The sequence below is a fragment of the Daldinia caldariorum genome (genome assembly GCF_022478825.1).
Source record: "Daldinia caldariorum strain CBS 122874 unplaced genomic scaffold F4812scaffold_6, whole genome shotgun sequence".
Lineage (NCBI taxonomy): Eukaryota > Fungi > Ascomycota > Sordariomycetes > Xylariales > Hypoxylaceae > Daldinia > Daldinia caldariorum.
Window position 1 is genome coordinate 520,285 of NW_025953042.1, and position 22,852 is coordinate 543,136.

Genomic DNA, 22,852 nt, shown 5'->3' on the forward strand with positions numbered 1-22,852 from the left:
ATACGTACCAGGTATGTACCTACCTAAAGTTACCTTGGGCACCTAGGCACCTAGCTTACATGCGCATCGGTTAAGGAACAGCTATTTTTGTCCCAAGAGAAGAAGTATCGTGATGTTATTCGGCGACCTCCTTTTTCCAGGAGAAACCTTAGCGGGTCCTTCAACCAAAGCCCGAAATTTTCGGTGATATTTACCTGATTTCGCTTCCTACATGGACAGCGATGCCATGTTCCTCGTGAATCCCCTATCTGATCGTTCCTATTTACGAATATCAGTCGTGTAATCCTCACGTCATCATAAAAGTATTATGGCATTTGAATGGGATATAATGCCACCGGAAGTCATGTTCTTTGAGAGATAACTTTCGAACCTAAGGAGCGATAAGTCTACGCATTTACCTTCTCGCCCTTTGCCATGAAGCGGCTTGCCTTCTGTCTAAGTCGTTTGTCCCGTTGTATCCCGAAATATCTCGTCGATAGGGTAATAGGGAGTGGGTCTTTTCGGGGTATGAAAGCCCAAGCCTCTGAAGCATTCGCCGGACCGGGAACACCGCTTTAAAACTACCTAGGTAAGGATATGAGATAGCCTATCGACTTTACCTGGATCCCGCTCCGTTGCAATCTAGATTCTAGAAGGCGGCCTGTCTCTACTTTAAAACTTATACCGCGTATCCTTACGTAGTATACTATATGCTATGGTCTAGATCTCGTCGCGTATTTTGACCACCTAGTGCTCGAGGATACCCAGCGCAAGAAGAACAGATATTCCAAGCGCCCCATGGGAAATAGAGCCGAACTCACCAACGGGTGTCCCTACGGTTTCACACCTTTCGATCCCACTAAAATATCCATATGGGGGTCGTTCTTTAGAGATGCCGGTGGTTTTTTTTGGAATAAGTGTAGGTATGTATGAAATACGATCCCAATAGAGGACATGAGTCTCTACACTTACCCACGACCAAGTCTCAATTTCCTGCTCTTAGGCGTTAGGATATAACATAAGATGTTGCCGTAAAGTGTATCCTCCTGCACTAGGTTAGATGGGGGGAAGAGCTTACTTGATAGTGTATATGCGTGCTCCTCGTGCCGTAACAAGATGCTTCTTCCTGAAGGAGCCTACAAGAGGCTAAGCCGTATATACCAGGATCGTGGGGAAAAAGGGTTGCTGCAGACCCACGGAGGCTCTTTTTTCCTACTTACATCTCCTGGCTGCCTGGATATTTGATACTAGATCGAGACTTATTTCACACTTTGCTCTTTGTAACTTAGATGCACCACATCACTTATTGCGGTCGGTTCAAAGTTTTTTTCTTTCTTCTTCGTAGACCTTTTTACAACTTAATATCCCCATCTTATAAAGTTTTAATTTACTGCACAGACCTAATTTATACGGAGTGCTATTAAAGCAATTTATAATAGGTAGGAGGTACAGTACCTTAAGCAGACTATATACCTATTCCCAAATTCGCGACATGATAACGGCCCAAGGAAATACAATCGTTACTCCTGATGGACGACGACGACATGCTCACTCTTCTCAGCCGCCAACAGCCCCAGCTGCGCGATCGTCAGGTTCCCCAGGATCTGCACGACGGGGATATCCGAGCGCAGCTCCGTCACGAACCAGTGCAAGAGCTCGACCGCGACCAGCGAATCGACGCCGAACGCGTGCGGCGGCCTGTTGATGTCGATATCCTCCACCGGCACCGCCAGCGACCGCGCCAGACGCTTCGAGAGCAGCTCCGCGATTATGGCCGCTGCCTCCTTGCGCGACTTGGCGGATTGCAGCCGCGTGCTGGCCGGGCTGGCTTGGAGCGTGGCCGTGGTGGTTTTCACGTCTTGCTCCACCCGGTACAGGTGCTGGAACATCGGCATGCGCATCCACCCGTGCTCTTCGATGATGCCGCTGCGTCGCACGAACGCCGGCGTAGACATCGCGCCGATCACTTGGGTATCCCAGGGGTTGGCTATTTCCAAGTGCGGGTTGCACGCGTACTTGAGCATGAAGTGAAGCTCCTTCTCGCTTAGGGACTTGTGGTCCGTGTACGTCATCGCCAGCGCCTTCGCTATGTCGATGCGCTCGGCGATATACCCGATATTCTGAACAATTCCCAGGTCGAGCGATACGCAGTGCTGTCCTTGCGAGTGCCGGAACCGCGCGAACGCGTCTAGGAACGAGCTTGCGGCCGCGTAGCTGCTCTGAGAAGTCGCGCCGTGGACGCCGGCGAGGGACGAGAGCATCACGAAGAAGTCCAGCCCGGAAGGGAGGAGATGGTGGAGATTCCAGGTTCCTTTGATTTTAGGGTCGATAGAGGCCTGGAAATCCGATAACGTGTACTCTCGGAACACCCTATTCTAAAACACAGGCGAGTGAGTATGGCATTGGGAAGTAATCATCAATGGGGTGGACTTACCTCGACAACCATGGATCCTTGGATACAACCCCTGATGGGAGGCATGTTTGCCTGCGCATAGTCGACCATCGATTGCACTGCGACAGGGTCTGAAATATCGCAACGGGGCGCGTAAAAAGCGACGCCGCTGTTCCGTAATTTCGATATTAGGTCCTTAGCTGCGGGTGATTTAACACCTGACCGCGAGAGCAAAACTAGATATTTTGCTCCGTGTTGGGCCATCCATGCTGCAACGTTCCTCCCGATACCTCCCAAACCACCTGCGATGACATAGGTAGCATTGCTGTCGAATTCGTAGTCCAATGGGCTTCTTGGAACAACCTAGCTTCCTGTTAATGCTTACCAAACGGTAATTCTTGTACGAGAACTGGAAATTACCTGTAATGTATCCTCCTGTTGCCAGTCAACTACCGCCTTGCCAACGTGCTGTCCAGTCTGCAGAAACCTGAACGCTTCCTCGTACCCCGAACGCTTGAATGTGGTCAATGGGTACGGGGCTTTGTATTGCTGGGAAGACGGGTTCAAGAGAAGCTCTTCGACTTCCTGCATGACCTGCTTTATAAGGCCGTTGTCCGCTTTGCTTAGAACCGCAAGATCGAGGGAGCAGAATGAGACATTTCGCTTGAAGGGCTCCATAGGAAGACTCTTGAACGTCTCGATATCACGCTTCCCCATTTCAATGAATCTCCCCAAAGGTGCGAGGCATCTCCATGTCTCGATTAAGGCCTGGCCAGAGAGGGAGTTGAGAACGACGTCGACCCCCCTTCCTGATGTTATCTGCATGATTTGCTGCGCGAATAGGGTAGATCGGCTTGAGAAAAAGTGCGCAGGATCAAGGCCGTACTGGTCGACCAGCAGCTGTTTCTTTGCGGGGGTGCTGACCGTGATGTATATTACCGCACCAGCTCTTTGAGCTATCTGAATAGCAGCTTGGCCAACAGCTCCGGCTGCAGCATGGATCAGTATACTTTCGCCCTTCTTCAACTGGGCTAAGTGACATAACCCATATTGCGCGGTAGCGAACGCAACTGGTATGGCACACGCCTCGGTAGAAGGCATCGTATTGGGAACTTTCATAAGATGGGACTGTTTTGCATGGACACGCGTGCGGAAACTGCCATCTACGATCCCACACACTCTGTCTCCTTCGCGGAAGCGTCCATCGGAGCCTGACCCCACCTTGGTGATAATACCAGCAAACTCCTGGCCGATATGGTCATCTGCAACCTGGTTCAAGGCTACCATGACATCTTTGAAGTTGATACCGGTTGCTTCCACGGATACTTCGACCTCGCCTTTTTTGAGGGCTCGTGATGCTGATGCGTCCGGACCAAAGTGGAAAGAATCGAGTAATCCCGGAACGAAGCGAAGTTCTAGCGCATGTTCGGTGTCGTCGTGTTTCCCAGAAACCGTTACCTCTTCAGGTTGCGATCCGTGAAGCTCTGAATGGAGAAGCTGGTTCAGGTGTGGCGATTCTATGGCCCTGGGGATATAGATGGCGGAATCTTGTTCCAATATGTCTGTTTCCAATGCTTCTGTGGACGTTGTGTAAATCTGTTCGATAATGCGTAAGATGTTCTTAGTGGAATAGTCTCCCTGCTCGACGTTGAGATGCATCAAGGTAAGGTTGGGTATTTCTCGTGTGATGGTCTTCCCGAACCCAGAGATCATAGAAGCTTCTGGCTTGGTTGGATTCGCGCCGCATGAATCGTTCACCCAAAGTATCTTCCGAGAAACGTTCGGCAATTGTTGAAGTGCCGCAAATTGAATTTCATCCATCCGGTCAAATATAGGGGTACCCAGTTCTACCAGGCATATGCAGACATCGTATACCGAGGTAATTAAGGTCAGCGAGTTCATGGAGGTTATATCGCATGGACTTGACGATCGCGAGGAGACATGAGCTTTGATCGTATTGGCTAAATCAGTCTGCTCAGGTGTTTCTGCCACGATGACGATTGATTGATTGCCATGGCGAGCTTCCTGGGGCGGCAGCTGAGCTACCAGGAGACTTAAGCCGTGATTCTCCTCTTCGATATTATCCCCCAGGGACAGGCGCATGTCAAATCCGGCGCGTTGGAGAGCATCGCCCCAAGTCCTCTTAGTAAGAAGCGGTCCAAAGGGTCTATAGTCCTCCTCAGCTTCACATAAAAATATTAGCATCTGCGGAATCTTAACGAATAAGGATAACATACATAACCACCACCCGGGGAAAACAGCGGAGAAATAAGGAATGGCTATCATTTCAAGATTCGTAGGTTCCGAGAAAACGAGTTGCCCGCCACTATGTACCGGTTAGCTCTAAAGTAAACCTACAGTATAATCTCACAGAGGCCTTACGGTTTGAGCAACTTCTTCACTTGTGCCAGGGTGTTGTCGATACTCGTCGTGGCGTGGACCACCTGCTATCATTAGAGAACGCGTCTCGGGCATCCAGGCTTGGGGACAACTTACCGAAGCGGCCAACACAATATCATAGGAGCCAGCCTCGAAGCCCTGCTCTACAGGGTCGTGCTCAATGTCCAGCGTTTTGAACTTCATGTAATCCGCGTACCTGGAGAACTTCTCCTGAGCCTTGGCCAAGAAGCTTGGCGAAATATCCGTGAAGTCGTATTGCGTAAATCTGTGTAAGGTGCCTAGATGGCCTCCTTGCCGCGATAAGGTATCCAAGAGGATACCTGTTGTGCTGCCGGTACCTGCTCCAAGCTCGATGATCTTGAGGTCGGAATTCTTGTGCGCGACGAGATCCATATATGCAGCTAGTCTGTGTGCTGTAAATTTGAACAACAAGCTCTTGTAGAACTCAGTTATGACACCGCTATTGAACAGGTAGTCTAGCGGATCGACTTCATCCGTCAGGATATGCGGCAAGGTCTTTCCGAAAGACACGATGCCGGCTTTAGCGGCCGAGCTAGCGGCGAACTCTTCTATCAAACGAGGTCGGAGCTCCTCGTTGCCAAACTCCGGCCACTTCGTAAAGTCCGCAGTCGATAGCTTCTCATTTCCCATTAGTTTGGCCCATTTTATGTACTGCTGTAGATGTGGCTTTTTCGTGATGTTTGGCGACTGGGAGATAGATTCCAGCGCCGCAGATATGAAATAGCGGCAGACGGTCTCTGTCTCGAAATCCAAGCCTGCGCCGTCTACATCGCGCGTGTGCTCTTGGCAGTATTTTTCTATTGCGTCCGTCGAAAGCAAGCTGATATCTGGTTTCCACTCCAATTGATGGAAGAGAGTCTTTGGTTCGGCCCCGTCGCCCCCTTGACGTTTGGCGGCGTGGAAGCTGGAATGCCTACAGCCCTGGAGTACGATGACCGGAACTTTCGTAATGCTGTTTACTGCCGTAACGTCACCATCCATATAGGAAAGCCCGCGATCGGTCATTTTTCCGTGAAGGAGAATTGTGTTCTCCGTGTCCTCTTCCAGAAGGGAGCGAGATACGTATACGTCTGAAAACTGCGTAGGCACCATGGGAGGCAGGGCTTCCCATTCTTCGTGGGCAGCGGCAAAGATTACATGCAGTAGACTGTCGAGTGTCGAAGGGTGAATAATATGCTTGCTCAGCTGGTTTTGTTCTACCATTCTGGTCCATTCTTCAAATTTGACGCGTGCTGTCGCCTCCCTATTTTTCTCTTTCACAGAGATGTTCTTCAGCAATTGAAACTTCTCGCCGAAATGCGCCCCTTGCTTGTAGAGGAACTCATAGAATTGTCTAGAGTCGATGCTTAACGTGGATGGTGCATCGAATGCATTGAATAGACCTTCTTGAGGTGTCGTAAGCTTATTGGGTGTTTCCGAGGGGAGCATGGAGGCTGCAGACGTCTCAGCGGAGACTTGGCCTGCGCAGTGCAGTTTCCACTCGTCCCCCAGAACAGAATATATCCAAAAGTCCCAAGATGCTGGGCCTTTACTAGAGGGAAGATGGTCATGTGAGTGCATGTGAAGTTGTGCCTCAATCCCTTCGTCAGTTTGAGGTATAACGAGAGCGCTCATTATGCTCACGTCCCTTAGACGATAGCCAGAAACCCCAGGCGTGTTTTCAGTCAGACTTCGGATGCCTTCAAGAACCATCACTAACATTCCGGCCGCTGGGTATAGAACCGTGTCTTGAATCTGTGCGATGTCAATTACTCTATACCTCTTTAGAGAGCTTATGATGGGGATTGGACATTCCGTACCTTATGGTCCAAGAGCCACGGGAGGTCGGACGCTCGTATCGTGAATCGCCACTTAGGCTCTAGCGGATTCCAGTCTGTTGAAGGATTTCCAAGGAGATCATGGCGGGGCTGTTTACGTAGGCGAAGATTTCTGTATAGCCTGCTTTCAAGCCAATAGGAGTTAGAATGATTGAATGGGTATGAAGGGAGGTCGAGAACCATTTTGAGCTTGTATAAATGATCGGAGTGGCTATTCACTGCTTGTATGTTAACAGGATATCCATTCATGACGAGTTTCCCGGCGACCTCCTTCGCAGTCTTCAGGCCAGAAATATTTCGATGGAGGACAGAGTCATATTTGTAGGTTGTCCTCTGGCCAATAGTCTCCTGGATAGCACGCTTCAGAGTGAAATGGGGCCCGATTTCAATCAGATAAAGCGGCGACTCAGCGCGGTCTCCTTGTGCGTCATCTTCAGTGGACGACAGTGCCATGAGTTCAACAGCCTCAGAGAACTTTACCTGGGACACTAAGTTGGATACCCAATAATCCGCTCCGAGGAGAACATTTTCTTTTCCTAACAGTGTCCCAGTGACAGAGGAGTAGAAAAGGGGAGGGGATGAGTTGATGGTCTCTGGTGTAGATGACAAAGAACCTGTGAGTGTACTCCTATAAGTCTCGGCGACATGGTTCATCTGCTTTGAGTGGTATGCTACTGTTACTTCGAGCTTTCGCGCGAAGACGCCTTCAGACTGGAGGCGATGCGCAAGTTTGTCGATGTATATTTCCTCGCCCGACACCGTGGTATTCCTAGGACTGTTAATGCATGCGCATGTGACAGCATCCTTACCGCCTTCGTTGAGAATATCAGCGATATAGGGGGTTAATTCGGACTGCGATAAAACTACCGCCAGCATAGCCCCTCTCGCAGACTGAGGGTTTGTTATAAGTGATGCTGCCACCTCACCTCGGAAATATGCGATCCTCCAAGCGTCTTCCCTTGTGATTGCCCCTGCACAGTATGCAGCTGCAATCTCTCCCGAAGAGTGACCTACAACAGCTTGCGGTAAGACATTCCAAGACCTCAACAAGTCTACTATTGCGACTTGTAGCGCAGTGCATACAGGCTGCGCAAGCTTCGGGTCGTTGATATTGGAGGAAGATAGGGGCGCACATAATTCATCTTAGAAAGGTAGGTAGTTAGCTCAAGTTTCGTAACGTTTTTTTTTCTGCATACCTAAAAGAGACCAAGTAGACCCGAGAGATCGAAGGTGATTGTCGGCTTGCTGAAGACTTTCTTCGAATATAGAATATTGGAGAAGTTGTATGCCCATCGATGCCCACTGAGCTCCCTGTCCTGTGAAAACAAACTGTAACTTGGGTATCTCAACAACGCGTACCGGCTTCTGAACCGCACTAGAAAGATTTTCTATTAGATTTGGTATGGAATCACCTAGAACGAAGGACTTCCAAGGAAGGAAGCTTCGCTTAGTAGCCAGTGTAAAAGCAAGATCCTGTAGGTAATGGGGTTGAAGTTCTTCCTTGAGTCCTCTCAAATGAGTCTCGAGTGATGTGGAGACTCGTTGGATTCCCTTCTCATCTGAGGCTGAGAGAACAAAAAGGAGATTTTTATCCGTGGCGCGTAAATCCTGTCTTACAGCTTCTCCATTCGTAAGCTTATGTCCAAATATGTTATTACTACTGGCTACAGTAGTATTGTGTAGACCACGTAGCCCTCTAGCTTGCAAGAAATGGAAGGCATCATCAACTACGACATGGGCGTTCGTCCCGCCAAAGCCGAAGCTGTTTACTGAAACTCGCCTGAGTCCAGGTTTTGGCCAAGGGATGGCTGACTTTGGGAACTGAAAGCCGTGTTAATTGGGGGAAGACCGATTCTATCAAGGTAACTTACATTAAAATTCCATTCCAAATCGCGTATAGCCGGATTCAAGTGTTCCAACATGGCGTTGGGAGGGATGATTCCTTTCTCAAGCATCAAGATAGCCTTTATTACCCCTGCAACTCCTGCTGCTGCCTCAAGATGTCCAATATTGGCTTTGATAGACCCGAGGTAAAGAGGATTTTCTGCGCTGTAGTAGGGCGAGAATACTTCACTGATTCCTTGGGTTTCAGTCAAGTCACCTACGGCCGTGCCGGTTCCATGGGCCTCAATGTAGCCCGTAGAAGCAAAGTCGAAGCCTACTTTTTCATATGCCTTTCTTATCAGAGCAGCCTGGGCCACAGAACTAGGCTGTGTGATGGAAGGGGTGCGGCCATCTTGGTTAGCAGATGTACCACGGATTACGGCACGAATAGTATCGCCGTCCTGGATAGCTTTGGAAAGACGTTTAAGCACTAGAACGCCTACCCCCTCGCCTCTACTATAACCATTTGCTCGTTCGTCAAAGCTATAGCAATGGCTATCAGGGGAGAGAAACTTGAGTCTCGACAGCGGAATGGACATAGACCTTGGTTCCAATTGCAATTGGGCACCACACACGAGTCCCTAGTAAATAATTAACCTTGGATCAGTAACTATCTGAAAGCTGACTTACCATTTCCGACTCATCCTGTAGCAAGCTTTGACAGGCCAAATGGATACCGGTAAGAGTACTTGAGCAGGCAGTGTCAAGAGTAAGGCTTGGACCACGCAAATCATAGAACCAACTTAACCTATTTGATAACATAGATGAAGAAGTCCCCGTCGCTTGGTATTGTGCATTGATCTCATCGTCATAGCCGTAGAGAGACGAGTACTCAGAAACCAGATTCCCAACAAAGACCGACGTGGAACTTCCCCTCACGGCCTCTAAGCTCATACCAGCTTTTATATTTTTGTTAATATTATCCAGAAAGGTTTATCGAGAGAGATATTTCACTAACCAGATTCAAGAGCATGGTAAGTAGTTTCTAGTAAGAGGCGGAGTTGAGGGTCCATCGCCTTGGCTTCTGTACCACTCATCGTGAAAAAGGGGGCATCAAATGCAGAGATGTCGCCATCAATATAATGGCCGCCACGGCCAGAGACCTGTGAGAGAATTTAGTATACAGGTATCAAGATTTTTCGAAGCAATCATATGAGTTCTAACCGTATCTTGGCGGGATAAACCAGAGCGATGATGGCCATTGATATCGTACCGACTTTTAGGCACTTCAGTCATAGTCGAGATGCCCTCCTGGATGATCTTCCAGAAGGCATCATCAGAGGTGGCACCCTGAGGGAAGCGGTAAGAGAGTCCGACAACCACAACAGGGTCATCGTTCTCTGGAATATAGCTTCCCATTTTATTTCCAGGTATAAGTTGGGCTACTTAAGTTTAAGGTAGAGGAAAATGAAGGCGTGTTAGGGAGAGTAGAGCATGACAAGAGCTAAGTGATCAGAAGCCAGACGACGGCCTCTATAATGTTTATAGGTACCAAATTCATTTTCATTATACTCTCAGATGAAAATATCTCACTCATGACCCCGCAGAATTGGCATAGCCGACCCTATAGACAACTTACCGTATGTTCTTTGGTTCCAAATGATTACCTCTATCATCTCGTACGAGCGCCTATGTAGCCTACCCAGGTAGTACATTGTTCTAAATCCTAAAAGGGGTAATTTGAGCCTCCTGTTGTGGCATTTAAGGCCTGGTTCTGACGGTAAGTTCCTAGGTATGCATAACATTATCGCGGCGGGAACGGCGTTGTCAGATCCTCCCCAAGCCGATAATCCGAATAGAGACACTTTATTGGCTATATGGCTTCTCCTCATCTACGCTCGTTTCGATATCACCCATGCTGTGCAACCACACAGGATGGAACTTAGTTAGCTCATATGTGAGTAATACAATAGCACAGTTTTGGTGGTTGACAAGTCAATACCCAGCTGTAGTCATCATCCTTCCACCACACCCTCCCCCATCGTCGAATATACCTCTATTGGACTTGGCTTACGGTTGCCGTCGCAGTCGAACCATTTCTATGTGCTATGCCCTTATCCTACCGCCCCCTACAGAAGCTGTCTTTGATTCTCAACGCCCAGTCCATATTAATCTGGGTACGACCTTGAGACGTCGGCAAAAAGGAAAATCTCTATATTCATTCCCCAACTAGAACTTTCGAAGTTTAGCGAGCCAACGGCATTTGTCAATTCGACTTCCGGCAAAATGGCCGTCCTCACAACGAGTGCAAGGCAGAATTTTATAACTTGCGTTGTTATGCTGAGCTTCACCATATTGTCGGTTCTCACAAGGTTCTTAATCAAACTCACTCATCGACAAAGTCTCAACGGCCCGGACTATCTCTGCCTTATATCGACCGCTTTTTTCGTCGCCTACTGTATATTAATCATAAACTGTAAGTGTTCCAACATCCCTTCTCATTGAGAAATGTCGGCATACTTGGATGGTAGCTCACACTATGAGATAGTTATATTCAACGTTTCAATTGCTCATGCTTTTGATTTCAACCCCGCTTTTGGAATATCTGAGGTGCTGAATATCTTAAAGGTCTGAAAGCCCGCCCCTCACTCACGTTACTTCATACTCACACTCTTCGTTAGGTCTCATATGCCGCTGAACTCATATTCACATCCGGGATAACGTCGATTAAACTTAGTATTCTTTGGTTTTACTATAATTTATTTGCCGTTAACCATCGACTTCGCTTAGTTATCAAGGTCGTAGGAGTCGTTTGTATCATCTGGTTCCTCGTTGCTATATTTGTCCTTATCTTCCAATGCAATCCGATTCAAGCATATTGGGAACAATTCGCTCAGCCGCCTTACTGCCTTGAGTCGCCACGGGTCCTTCTTGGGTACGAATTGACGAATCTGTTTCTCGATGTAGTGATTCTGTGCGTACCGGTGGGAGTCGTATCGCAGCTGCATCTTCAAACCACGAAGAAGATAACGGTTCTTGGCATCTTTCTACTTGGAGCGCTGTAAGTGACAAATTATACGAATCATCATCCAGAACTATCACTTATGTGTCTACCTAATGCAGTGTCTGCATCGCAAGTATTATTCGAATAACGGCAATCTGGAACCCACCTGATATTCTCACAAACTGTAAGCTCAGTCACCCTTTTCTTTTACTTAAGTCTAGTAAGCGCTGACGAGTTTCCAGTCGATTTTTCATTCACGTTCGTTTGGTCAACGGTACAACTAGGACTGGCCATCATTTGCAGTTGCTTACCTACATTCGGGCCTCTTCTTCCCATCTTAACAAAATCATTTCCGTCCATTCAGAGTTGGTATGCATCACTAAAAATGCGGATTTCAAACTCTAGCGGCATGAACAAATCGTCGAAAGCAAGTAGCAGTGCCGAACGTCCGTGGGCTAGGATTGGGGGCGGTCAGCATGACTTGACTTCTAGGACTTGGGCGGAAGGTGAGCAAAATGACGGCTCAGAAGTTGCTCTTGAACCAATGCCATCAAGAAGGATTCTAGTTAGTCATGATATTGAAGTATCATGATCATGATCAAGAAAATAGTTGCAGGGAGGAGCGGGAAAAGCCTGGGTACTGTATATTAGATAGGAAGATGCAGGTAAGCTGGGTATGAGGTAATTATCAGTCGTGTACAATAAAACAAAAATGAAGGCAGAAGGTGAAAAATGGAAAGGATGAGAAACTGATGGCGGGTTGAGCTGAAATGGTATGCTTATCTCACATAAGGCTACTTCCTTTAAGGTAGGTATTAACAGTGAGTGTTATGTAATTTCAAACTAATTATGACTTTTATACTTCTTGGGTTACAGTCTGACAGTGGTCTTCATTAATCATCTCCAGACCTTCCACACCTTGTGCATGCATGCGAAGTTGCACAAGTACCGCACGGTCTTACACGACCTCAGGCAGTACATCCATGTAAGTACCCAACATGTAGGCTGCAGGTTACTTCGTATCTTAGGTAAGATTATAGCGTAGATAGATTAGGTATGAGGGAGGTGCATGCCAAGGAGACTTGTCAATTTTTAAGTTCTTATAGACGAGTTCTAGGCAAGTTCTAACCTCCAAGCTGTACATGCAAGTGGAAAGTGGAAAGGATTCCCGGCCGAGACTAAGCTTTAAATCATTTCGAATTTCACATAATCAAGGGATAATACCCCAGAGTCTCCCTGCAGTCCCACCCTGCCGCGTACGTGCATACCCCAGAACTCTGATAAGTTAACCGCGATGTGGTGCTGCCCTATAAGGATTTTAAAGGGGTAACTACTTCATGTGGAGATATCCCGCGAGATACTTGCCTAGAGGTACCTAATCTAGCCATTAGGTACGTACATTCCTGCAAGTGCTTCCATTTATGTGTTTGCCATCTGTGTTAGTTACACAACATCTGCTCACTTTCTTTTATTCGTTGGTTTATTGAACAAAGATGCAGGAGGTACGTAACTCTTTGTGCGCTATCTAACAGCAATATCATGAGCGATTCGAATTTGGACAAGGCTGTCATACCACTGGACTTTTCATCTCCTTTCCTTTGTTGTTCTCCCTTTTCTCAGTCTGCCAACACTACCAACCTACCTCGGTTAAGTAGGCATTTCGACAATTCGAGAGCACTTATAAGGTAGCTTTTCTTTTTCCTCTCATGTCATCTCTATTTACCTAGGGTCTCGATATACCTAGGGTACCTACCTAATTCATCCTTGTATTTCCCCCCTCATGGCTCCTCTCTGGGCTTCACAACCCTTCAAAGGGGTTTATATCCTGTTATTCTCATTGAAAACTGTTGCATCCCTATCGCTACTTTCGATTTTCTATGCGTTTAAGCCTCTCCGCCCTGTATCGGAATGGAGCTTTAGGGTATCTCTTGCGAGATCGGTACTTCAAGCCGCCTTCCGCTATTTCACGGCGACTCGCTATCAGCATCCAAGGCAGCTTGAAACGGGACAGTCTGGGGAGAGATTCGCCTTGATCACCCCGCTTGATTCGACGCTGTTTTCCGGAGCTTTAGTTTCTGAACAAATTAAACCCGCTCCCGTCGGGGCAGTCTGGCACCCGGCTCCAATTCAGCAGGGCCAGGGAAATGGCCAGAAGGTCATCATGCAGTTTGCCGGTGGCGCTTTTGTACTTGGTTGGGAACCAAATGAAACAGCTAAAACCCTGTCCGGTTACTTCGCAGAGCACTTCAAGACAGCCAAAGTCCTTTATGTACAATACCGGCTAGCCACACCTGGAACTCACTTTCCTGCCCCCATTCAAGATGCATTGACAGCTTACAACTATGTTCTCAACCTCGGTGTGTCTCCTAAGGATATCATCCTGTGTGGGGACTCAGCAGGCGGCAATATCGTTCTCGCTTTACTGAGATATCTGCAGACGTCGGGAAAACTTCCTCTACCAGGTGGCGCTATGGTATGGTCCCCATGGGTTCACGTAACGTCTCATGCGGGCGATGATTATACCAAATCGCGGAACTCAGATATTGATCTTCTATATGCGCCGCTATTGGATTGGGGAGCAAACGCATACATACCTAAGGGTGATCTGACCCCAGAGGCACAAGAATTGATCTCCCCATTGGGGCACCCTTTTAAAACCGAGACGCCTATCTTCGTACACGCCGGTGGGCGTGAGGCATTTTTTGACGCGGTGCACAGTTTTTCTGAGGAAATGACAACTGTAGAGGGCAATCGGATCAAATTTCACGAGTCGAAGCTCACCCCGCACGATCTCTTGTTAACCAACGCCCAGCTCAGTCTGGATGCTGATTTGCATGAAGCTCTCAAAGATGCCCAGACATTCCTCGAGAATAAGGTTTAATAATAGAATCCGCAGAAGCGTACACAAAGTTTGTGTAAGTTGAACCTAACAAAAAGCTTTCTTGCAAATGTATTGATAGAGGGATGTCAAGTTGATAGTTATTCCTTCGGACTCTGTTACAGATATTTAAGGCCACAGTTGCGCTTGTGCATGACTTCGCAAATTCATCTCTCAAAACGGTTTTACTCCTTTGTAAGCTTTCCGGGAAATCGTTGGTTCATAATGGGTGTGTGGGAAGGTTAAAATTCGTTCAATGTGTTTTTATTGTTTGCTGTCTGGAATCCTCAACGTCTGGATTCGTTTCGAGATTGTTTTCAAATCCAGACTTATGAAGGGTTCTGCATATTATCCAATCAAGTGTGTATATGCAAAAGGTTATCTAGACTACAAGTGACACAGCTTGAACGTGTAACGCTAATAAGCATGTATCACACACATATGCCTAGTATATATACACGCACACAAATGTTGGCTCTGTGTTCATTCTACTGAACCTCTTAGTATTGTAAGCATGTAACTGGGCTGCTGGGTTAATACCATGTCAAAAGATAAGCACCTAATTGTGGCGCCCATCTAAGGCACGATCTAATTAACTCCCACTAAATTTCGAGTCTAACGACGCAGGTACATACCAGGTATCTAAGGTATATATACAGGCGACGAATGAAGGAGGATAAAAGGGAATCAAATACAGAAACTTCCTTGTCTTAACAATGGAATCTTGAGCTACACATATTTGAAGTATATTTGTTTTTTCCCTAGTAATAGATGGATCATTGGGAATCCTGATGGAAGTTCTTTTACAGCCTTTTGGTGGGGCCGAAGTACGGCAAGACTAGGTACGGTTTATCAAAGCAAGGGTATTTGGCTAAGTTTATATGTAGGAGAGTATGAAAAAACAACGACTCAAAAAACCGGTGGATATAGTCAATTGGACATTGATTGCTCGTATGCCATCTTAATTACATTCGCCAACTACCTGTATGTCAAATTTCGAACGCAAGTAATGATATTATCATTGAGCGAAAGTCTTGAGTTGAATAGGCCCATCCAATTGCGCCATTGCCATGGTATCTCTAGAAAACCGAAAAAAAAGGGGGAGGCATCTCGCATATATTATTAAGCCCCCCTTAAACGAGCCAGTCTTATGGATTTTGCGAGGAATCGACGTCCTTCATCCGAACTGAATTCTATTCATCGAATTCTGAACCCCAGTCAATTAACTTAATACCTTTCCCTCTGCCCTCCATAATGCACTCGAGTTTATCCTCGTTTGTAACCCAACCTTGACGCTTCGTCCCGATGGCGAATCCGATTGGGTCGCGCCACTATCATAACAGTTAGCAATTTATTATTTACGAGGAGTTTACGAATATGTTTAGAGGTAGGTGTGCCCCCGAATAACTTTTTTTTTCTTGGAGCTCCAGGATTAGTAGAGGTTGGTTTGGGGGGGGGGAGGGGGGGGATCCTAGACTTTACATACTTCTTCCCACCACGTCTTTTCACTCTGCACGGCGCACTTCCGACCCTTCTCGCCATTCTTGCTCGTCGCGAAAGGCCACACGGCCTTGATGACCTCGTACTTGCTCTTGCTCAAGAACGGCGAGGTGATGGCCGTCAGTAGCTTATTGTACTTGTCCGGATTCTGGATGACAACCTTGGCGTGCGTGATGGGGAACTGCACTGTGACTTGACCCTTATAATTTAAAGAAGCGATTAGGCTCCGAACCTGGCCGTCTAACCAGTGTATATCGAAATTGGCTACCACGCGCTCGAGCGTAAAGCTCTTGATGGTGGCTGGATCCCTGACGAACCTTTCGCACCACGCCTCCAACCCGTTTTCAGCGCCAAAGTCGGGCCTCAGGCCGGGCTCGCTGCCGCCGCGAAGGGCTACCTCGTCTTTACTCACGCACCGGAGATAATCCATGCGGTCCTTAGGGTCGTTAGGGACAAGCAAGTTCATAAGATTCAGCTTTATGTTGAAGTCGACTTTGCGACCGCGATTCCCCTGGATGATGATCTGGGGCTTTGGAGGCACGGTAGCGAGGTTTCGCAACATCGTGGCTAGGGCCCTGGAATTTTCGCATAGATAGTTCGCTTTGCTTGTGATAGTGGTGCTATCCGGCGACAACTCGAACAGTGGCGGGAGATACTGTCGATAATCTAACACGGGAAGGCCTGGGTAAGATTGAGGACCTCTGGGTTGATAGCGGCCTTGAGGGTCTAGGAATGCATCCGAAGGGCTGGAGTAAGGCGGCAGTTGGTGCGACGCGTCTGTTATACCATCATCTCCGGCCGGGGTATCGGCCGACACGGGCCGCCTAGCAATTGTATGCGGATCTGATGGACGATGAACTCGACCAGTTGAGCTTTCGGCCTTGTCGCTGACTACCGATTTTTGATGATCCATTACAGTAACTTGTAAGGCTGGCAATCTAGAAGAGACTGCTAAGCCTTAGAATACAAGGGGGTAATATCTTATAGGTAATTAACCTAAGGTATTATATCTGAAATATCAGTATTAGCAAAGCCAAATATGAGGATAAGCTTTTTTTAGGTACTTTGGCTGCTACTTTGAAGTCTCTACAATACGGAGGGGGGAATAAAAAACGAGGAACTCGTCAAAATATGAACAATTACATTGCAGAAATAAATCACAAAGCTAAAGCTGAAAAGCAATCCCTCCTTATTGGGATTGTGGCGAAGTAGAAAATAATATAGTAAAACCTCATTATAACAAATCCTCGCATGAGCGAATTCTTTTTGAGAATTCTAGCGAATTGTATGTAAAATAACAAATTATTAGCCATAACGCAAGTTATTTTACGAACGGAGCTATACTATTTGAGAATATTCGTATAGAATATTCGTATAGAATATTCGTATAAATATTCGTATAGAATATTCGTATAAATATTCGTAAAAGTTCATACCGAAAATAGTCTAAGCTCAAAATCTAGCAGACCACTTTACCGAATAAGGGATAGTGAGAGTTTTAAACCGTGTAAAAGTTGATTCGTTTTGGCGTATGCATTCTATGCCAAGACATCATGCACATATTATGTACTATTTCAACACTAAGAAATCAGTTCGTCCAATCGTATCACATTTATATTTCTATGAAGCAATATGAATCGTAAACCCAGACATTTTAGCTTCAGTAAGTGACCGGAGTTAGTAATCAGCGATGAGATGAGATAAGATAAAATGAGATGAGATAGTTCTTCTAATATCTCTCTCTAATACCCACTCCGACCCGACCCAAAGAATCCAATAAACTCCAGTAACGAAGTTATCTCCTATCAACGAAAGACATGAGCGTTGACTTCTTTCTCCAAATACTCAACCCAATATTTCGCGCCGTCATTTTCTTCTTCTAGATGACTAGTTTCCGTGCCGATAAGCATCGTCTCATACTTCAGCTCCTCGCGCGCATACTTCAACGCCTTCTCGTATGCCCTGCTGTCAAAGGCAAATCTCGAACATTCGCGCAGCCTGTCATCTTTGTTATTCTCCAAGTACCGCAGAGCGGAGCATCCCGAGTCTTAGCTTTCAGAGACTTAAGTTGAGGCGGGTTACTTACGCTCTGCGAATTTCCATACCACATAGTCGCTGTCTCTTGAGAAGCTTTACAAGCTCTTCTGCAGCGCCCAGGGCTTGCTGGGCTGTTGCGAGCTTCGGAACACCCGTGAGATGTGGATCGTGGAGTACCCCGAGTTGATAGGCTGCTAGCGCTTGGTCGAGGAGCAGCATACGATATCGCAACTGATCAATCGCATCATCGGTACAGGCTGCGCAATTGCAAACGATTCGCCAGACGGCATACAAGGAGACGCCGCGCTGGTTGCGAGTCCGGCACGTGATGCCAGTGTAATTCACGAAGATCTGTTGGCCAGCTTTGATGTCGTGAATCGCGTGTATAGTCAGCCGCTGTAGAATCGGGTTCCAACAATTGAAGGCGTTAGGAACGCAAGAATGACCGATTCGTGAATACAAGGAGAAAAGGCCCGACCCGTATTTCCCAGAAGGACCCAGCTGAACGTTATTGAGCACGTAGGTGATGCAGAGGTTGACCGTCTTGTTGACTATCTTCCGCAGCTTCTTCCCTTTAAGTAGAGTTCCGTCGCTATTTTTCAACTTCTTACTCTTATAGAAACTCCAGACCTGGTTAGTGACGAACCCTCTTTCTCGAATCTCGTCTGCCACTTTGGAGCTGCATGGCAGCTGGTCTAACTCCTTGAGTTCCTCGTTCGTTAGACTGTCCACAGTCTTGCAAATCCCTGATAACTCCTCCTCAAAAGTCGTAGTGGGTGGTAACATTATCAGTGGGGTCTCTGCAGCAATACGCGTGCCGCGGGCGATGTCGACTTTCGCGAATATGGCTTGATCGACAGCAACCAATTGACGAACTTCAACCATCCCTGACGAGATGGCGTCTTCAAGACTTTAGCAAGTTTCTCAATAATATTTTAGTTTACTTATGAATCTTACCCTCTGAAGCAGCGTTACTTGCAGCCATGCTTGTGTAGGTACCTAAGGTAGTTCGGAGATGTACCTACCTGTTATGGTAGATGATATTGGATGGCCGTGTTTTCTTAGATTTATATAGGTGCGCTACATCGTAGGAATATTGTTCTTTGGTGCTGGGTTGCCTGGAGGGCGTTGCTGTGCAGCCTTTAACATCCTTGATGTCTTAGTCTTACGTCTGACTAGAAGAATCTTCTCTCAATAGCTTTAGTCCTTTGATCAATGCTTTCTGAGATTAGACGTGTCGTTTATTATTCTTAAAACACATATTGCAGTGGTTTTGTTCTATTCACATTCAATCTTGTCTTGTAACCTCTAAGAACTACAGCTTCGAGAAGCAGCAAAGCTGCTATGAACAAACCACATTAGATTCTATGGCACATACATAGGTACCTAAACTTATGAGAGCTGATAGTTCTTAATTATTGTATAGGTGGCTAGAGATAGATCTCCGGTGTAGTTAATTACCCGATTCCGTGCCATCTTGAGTCTTGATAGTAGGCTTAAAGTTCTTGGTCCCGATCCATGATTTTGATCGTTGCTAGGTAATAATATATGTGATGGTTAACCGCCAGCTACGCATCATCGCTCTCAGAAACGATATCTGATCCCCCATATGGAGCTACTTTCATGCGCTGTCATGTTTATGCGGATAATATAGCCGGGACCCGATGGGAGGAAACGATTGACCCCGAACGGACCAATAACGGACCAAAAGAGTGATCAAAGGGGAAATGCTCCACTCCTCTATTCGGCGATTTCTAGGACGGTTTTCATCTATCTAAGTCTCACCATCCTCGTCGAGAAGTCCTTTTAAGATAAGATCGGCCGCCGTCTCTTCTACTCCAAGATGGGATGGATAATTTAGGCAGATTGCGTCTTCCCGAAGACTAGAGAAACCCTAGATCATCAATACCCAAACGCACCATGACAACCCACAATAGGTTTGCTACTTGAGTGACGGAACTAGTGTTAAGTTCATATAGAACTCGGCATATCTTGTATAGAATAATGCCTAGCGACCCGTATCCCCCTGTCCTACAATCGGACACGGTTATATTTAGGTTCAGCTTCACCCTCCTGATCTTCCCCAGACCTTCCTCTTCCCTCGAGGAACTTGAAAGTTAATCCCATCACTTCAACCACTCGAATAGCTTTCATAATGAGGTCCGCCGTTACCGCGTTTGCCCTTTCCACGCTGGCTGCTACGGCTGCCGCGCACGCCACCTTCCAGGATCTATGGGTTGCTGGAAAGGATGAAGCGTCTACTTGCGCTAGACTGCCTGTATGTCACATATGATGCTATCGTCAGGATACACGACATGTAATAAAGATCGAATACTAACGTTGGAGCAGGCAAACAACAACCCAGTCACCAACGTCGGCTCAAACGACATTCGCTGCAATGTTGGAGCTAAAGCTGCGGCCTCCAAGTGCACTGTAGCCGGTAAGAAGTGATCCTTATCATACGATTTTTGGGTTTTAACATCATTTTAGCCGGTGACACCGTGACGGTCGAAATGCATCAGCAGCCCGGCGACCGCGACTGTAGCAGGGAAGCTCTCGGCGGAAACCACTTTGGTCCCGTCATGGTATACTTGAGCAAGGTATCAGACGCCGCCTCGGCCGACGGGTCCTCATCGTGGTTCAAGATCTTCGAGATCGGCTACGACTCTTCTACCAAGACCTGGGGCAACGACATCCTCAACAAGGGCTGCGGTAAACAGGACGTCAAGATTCCGTCTAACATCGCCCCGGGCGATTACCTCCTCCGTGCCGAGACCATAGCCCTCCACACCGCATCGCAGCCTGGCGGCGCACAATTCTACATGACCTGCTACGTAAGTGGTAACCACTCCGAAACGCGTGGTAATCTGCGCAGGTGATTTTACGGGCGCTGATACGATTCAACAGCAAATCACCGTTACCGGTGGAGGCTCTGCTAACCCGTCTGGTGTGAAATTCCCCGGTGCGTACAGCGCCAACGACCCTGGTATCAAGGTCGACATCTGGGGCAACAGTTTCACCGAGTACAAGATCCCCGGTCCGCCCGTGTACCAGGGTTAGGTTTATATCTCGAAGGCGAAGTGTAGCTCCAAGGAGATGGATGCATGTGGTTATGGCATGGCGGCGAGCATGTAGTGACATTCCAAACAATATACATCTTCAAAGCATTGCATCATGAAACCCATTGGTCGACCACTTGAACATCACAGATTGTAACGCTGAATGGACTGTCATAATACACCGAATTTTGATAACACAACTTCTTCTAGTCAATATTCTACCGGTAGCTATTACAGACCCACCCCATAACCCCTTTCTGCCTAGCTGGAAAATAGTGCCCATGATAAGAAAAGGAGCTTCTAGAAAGGTGTATAGACCTCGAAGAATATTAGGAAATATACGTCTTCCTTTTCCATCTAGGATTAAACCATAGCCCACCGGGGATTTAGTTAAGAGCCATCCATATTCGGTCATAATCCGGCCATTTCTTTCTACTGATTGTATAGTAGGTACATTGCATCTCAGGGATAGCCTATACATAGCATTTCAATCGAGTTCCTTTGTCAGGGTATGGTGCACTAGGATGTATTGGGAGATAGGCCCATTGGGATAGTAGTATATAAGGGGCAAGTGCTAATAGATCACTACTCTACACACTTGCTGCTGTCTCTAGTATTCACTCTACGTACGGCATAGATCATGGGATCTCTCGACGTCCTTCTTGTCGAGAATTCTTCACGTGGAGGAGACTATCAGATATACCCGGCTATGGATGTAATATACAAAGTGAATGTCAGGGCCTAGTATGCAGTCTATTGTCGGTAGTGACCTAGCAAGGCCTGGCCTTCTATTCTCTTGCGAGGGCGCATCATTACACTCTAACAATTATTTCGATCGCTTAAAACTTAATCATTCATGAATCAAAGAGGAAATACGTCTATAACCGTCTAGGTAAATAAAATGAAAATGAAGCTAATCAAAGCTGAATACAAGTCGCATTAAAAGATCGTCCATTATTAAAAGCAGTTTCCTCAGTCAGTGTCATCCATCTCTTTCCAAGCTCAATCTAGAGACGACCTGACTTTCATGAGGATCCTCAAGAACTGATAAGAGGCGTCCAAGCACCATTGTAGGAAGTCTTCTCTAAGCAACCATAAAAGCAGAAAACTTGAAACCCAAATGTCTCATCATATCACCGAACCCCTCATAAGGGTTTGTACCGACAAGCTTTTAATAGATGTACTTGTGAAGCTGAGAATAACCATTCTAATGTTTGTTAGAACTGGCAAGTGCAATTATAGGACACATTCCATACCTCCGTCAATTGATGGTTCGCGTATACCCTATACGTGCTATGTCGCATTTCAATGCGAAAGCCTCCGCGGCCAAATATGCTCTTGAGCTCCCCTGAAAGCCGGGCTGGGTCAACATTGCGAGTCGATACAGCGAAAATGTGTTCCATTATGTTTTGAATGAATTCGAGAAGTTGATGATGGTGATGTGTAGTCGAGAAATTTGAGTAGCCGGTGGTAAAATCGCTGAGGCAATAAGTAGATGATGGTGTGAAGATTGTTCGAGTTATTGCATGATGACCGCAGAGGTTATACCTCCAACGGCTACCCCCAGTGGTAACCCTCAAGGTCGGTAAATACCGCCTAGAAGAAAGGTTACACCTAGGACTTTTCGAGCCTAAGCCTCCGTCATACATATTAAATACGCCTTCTATGCAGGACATCGTCCAATAGGGGATGGGGGCTGATACATACCCTCCTAATGACTGATGAGCTGATCCATTGGTCCTGCAGGAAGCCGAAAATTATATTAGGTACTATTAGATCAGACAGTGGCTAGCTGCCGTGTCACCCTTATTCTTCTTTTTTAGGAATAAGCGGTAAAGATCGAGATAACGCCAGCCTTGCTTACTGCTGGCGGTGGCTTAGAAGTCAGCCGAGGCTATTGTGTGATCGCTGGTTCCAAGAAGCAAGTATTTAAAAATCGAA

General features: G+C 46.9%; 7 protein-coding genes across 7 annotated transcripts; 3 read left to right on the forward strand and 4 right to left on the reverse strand.

Annotated features, from left to right (window-relative positions):
• Positions 1-1,289: 1,289 nt before the first annotated feature.
• Positions 1,290-10,199, reverse strand: F4812DRAFT_344555 (uncharacterized protein). The gene is made up of 12 exons (XM_047931649.1): positions 9,658-10,199; positions 9,452-9,596; positions 9,124-9,392; positions 8,481-9,074; positions 7,806-8,430; positions 6,592-7,751; positions 4,868-6,526; positions 4,754-4,815; positions 4,609-4,697; positions 2,792-4,554; positions 2,414-2,734; positions 1,290-2,354 (listed from the first exon to the last, which is right to left on the reverse strand). The coding sequence occupies exons 1-12, from the start codon at positions 9,850-9,852 to the stop codon at positions 1,500-1,502; spliced, it is 7,737 nt and encodes a 2,578-aa protein (XP_047791051.1). The 5' UTR covers positions 9,853-10,199; the 3' UTR covers positions 1,290-1,499.
• Positions 10,200-10,318: 119 nt separating this feature from the next.
• Positions 10,319-12,298, forward strand: F4812DRAFT_424513 (uncharacterized protein). The gene is made up of 5 exons (XM_047933835.1): positions 10,319-10,909; positions 10,982-11,061; positions 11,115-11,494; positions 11,557-11,621; positions 11,680-12,298. The coding sequence occupies exons 1-5, from the start codon at positions 10,720-10,722 to the stop codon at positions 12,027-12,029; spliced, it is 1,065 nt and encodes a 354-aa protein (XP_047791052.1). The 5' UTR covers positions 10,319-10,719; the 3' UTR covers positions 12,030-12,298.
• Positions 12,299-13,112: 814 nt separating this feature from the next.
• F4812DRAFT_344649 (alpha/beta-hydrolase) lies at positions 13,113-14,820 on the forward strand. Its single transcript, XM_047931650.1, has one exon. The coding sequence runs from the start codon at positions 13,218-13,220 to the stop codon at positions 14,316-14,318; it is 1,101 nt and encodes a 366-aa protein (XP_047791053.1). The 5' UTR covers positions 13,113-13,217; the 3' UTR covers positions 14,319-14,820.
• Positions 14,821-15,508: 688 nt separating this feature from the next.
• F4812DRAFT_458267 (uncharacterized protein) lies at positions 15,509-16,728 on the reverse strand (the record flags this gene model as incomplete). Its single annotated transcript, XM_047937338.1, has 2 exons — positions 15,509-15,646; positions 15,802-16,728. The coding sequence occupies 2 exons, from the start codon at positions 16,726-16,728 to the stop codon at positions 15,509-15,511; spliced, it is 1,065 nt and encodes a 354-aa protein (XP_047791054.1).
• Positions 16,729-17,410: 682 nt separating this feature from the next.
• On the reverse strand, positions 17,411-19,223 carry F4812DRAFT_424522 (uncharacterized protein). The gene has a single exon (XM_047933836.1). It carries the CDS (start codon positions 18,735-18,737, stop codon positions 17,898-17,900), a length of 840 nt encoding a protein of 279 aa, XP_047791055.1. The 5' UTR covers positions 18,738-19,223; the 3' UTR covers positions 17,411-17,897.
• Positions 19,224-19,651: 428 nt separating this feature from the next.
• On the forward strand, positions 19,652-21,267 carry F4812DRAFT_424525 (glycoside hydrolase family 61 protein). The gene is made up of 4 exons (XM_047933837.1): positions 19,652-20,130; positions 20,202-20,292; positions 20,343-20,686; positions 20,760-21,267. The coding sequence occupies exons 1-4, from the start codon at positions 20,008-20,010 to the stop codon at positions 20,910-20,912; spliced, it is 711 nt and encodes a 236-aa protein (XP_047791056.1). The 5' UTR covers positions 19,652-20,007; the 3' UTR covers positions 20,913-21,267.
• A 505-nt stretch (positions 21,268-21,772) lies between these two features.
• Positions 21,773-22,637, reverse strand: F4812DRAFT_424526 (uncharacterized protein). Its single transcript, XM_047933838.1, has 2 exons — positions 22,168-22,637; positions 21,773-22,118 (listed from the first exon to the last, which is right to left on the reverse strand). Exons 1-2 carry the CDS (start codon positions 22,585-22,587, stop codon positions 22,083-22,085), a joined length of 456 nt encoding a protein of 151 aa, XP_047791057.1. The 5' UTR covers positions 22,588-22,637; the 3' UTR covers positions 21,773-22,082.
• Between the last annotated feature and the right edge of the window lie 215 nt (positions 22,638-22,852).

What these genes read in the sequence shown, in the direction of transcription:
- F4812DRAFT_344649 (XM_047931650.1), top strand. Translation starts at nt 13,218, where the DNA reads ATGGCTCCTCTCTGGGCTTCACAACCCTTCAAAGGGGTTTATATCCTG.
- F4812DRAFT_344555 (XM_047931649.1), bottom strand. Translation starts at nt 9,852, where the DNA reads ATGGGAAGCTATATTCCAGAGAACGATGACCCTGTTGTGGTTGTCGGA. An exon ending in CGTGGCTCTTGGACCATAAG is followed by an intron (nt 6,527 to 6,591) that starts GTACGGAATGTC and finishes GACATCGCACAG; the next exon opens with ATTCAAGACACGGTTCTATA. An exon ending in TTTCCCCGGGTGGTGGTTAT is followed by an intron (nt 4,555 to 4,608) that starts GTATGTTATCCT and finishes TTTTATGTGAAG; the next exon opens with CTGAGGAGGACTATAGACCC.
- F4812DRAFT_424513 (XM_047933835.1), top strand. Translation starts at nt 10,720, where the DNA reads ATGGCCGTCCTCACAACGAGTGCAAGGCAGAATTTTATAACTTGCGTT. An exon ending in CTGTATATTAATCATAAACT is followed by an intron (nt 10,910 to 10,981) that starts GTAAGTGTTCCA and finishes ACTATGAGATAG; the next exon opens with TTATATTCAACGTTTCAATT. An exon ending in ATCTTTCTACTTGGAGCGCT is followed by an intron (nt 11,495 to 11,556) that starts GTAAGTGACAAA and finishes TACCTAATGCAG; the next exon opens with TGTCTGCATCGCAAGTATTA.
- F4812DRAFT_424522 (XM_047933836.1), bottom strand. Translation starts at nt 18,737, where the DNA reads ATGGTTGAAGTTCGTCAATTGGTTGCTGTCGATCAAGCCATATTCGCG.
- F4812DRAFT_424526 (XM_047933838.1), bottom strand. Translation starts at nt 22,587, where the DNA reads ATGTCCTGCATAGAAGGCGTATTTAATATGTATGACGGAGGCTTAGGC. An exon ending in CGAACCATCAATTGACGGAG is followed by an intron (nt 22,119 to 22,167) that starts GTATGGAATGTG and finishes AACAAACATTAG; the next exon opens with AATGGTTATTCTCAGCTTCA.
- F4812DRAFT_424525 (XM_047933837.1), top strand. Translation starts at nt 20,008, where the DNA reads ATGAGGTCCGCCGTTACCGCGTTTGCCCTTTCCACGCTGGCTGCTACG. An exon ending in CTCCAAGTGCACTGTAGCCG is followed by an intron (nt 20,293 to 20,342) that starts GTAAGAAGTGAT and finishes ACATCATTTTAG; the next exon opens with CCGGTGACACCGTGACGGTC. An exon ending in AATTCTACATGACCTGCTAC is followed by an intron (nt 20,687 to 20,759) that starts GTAAGTGGTAAC and finishes ACGATTCAACAG; the next exon opens with CAAATCACCGTTACCGGTGG.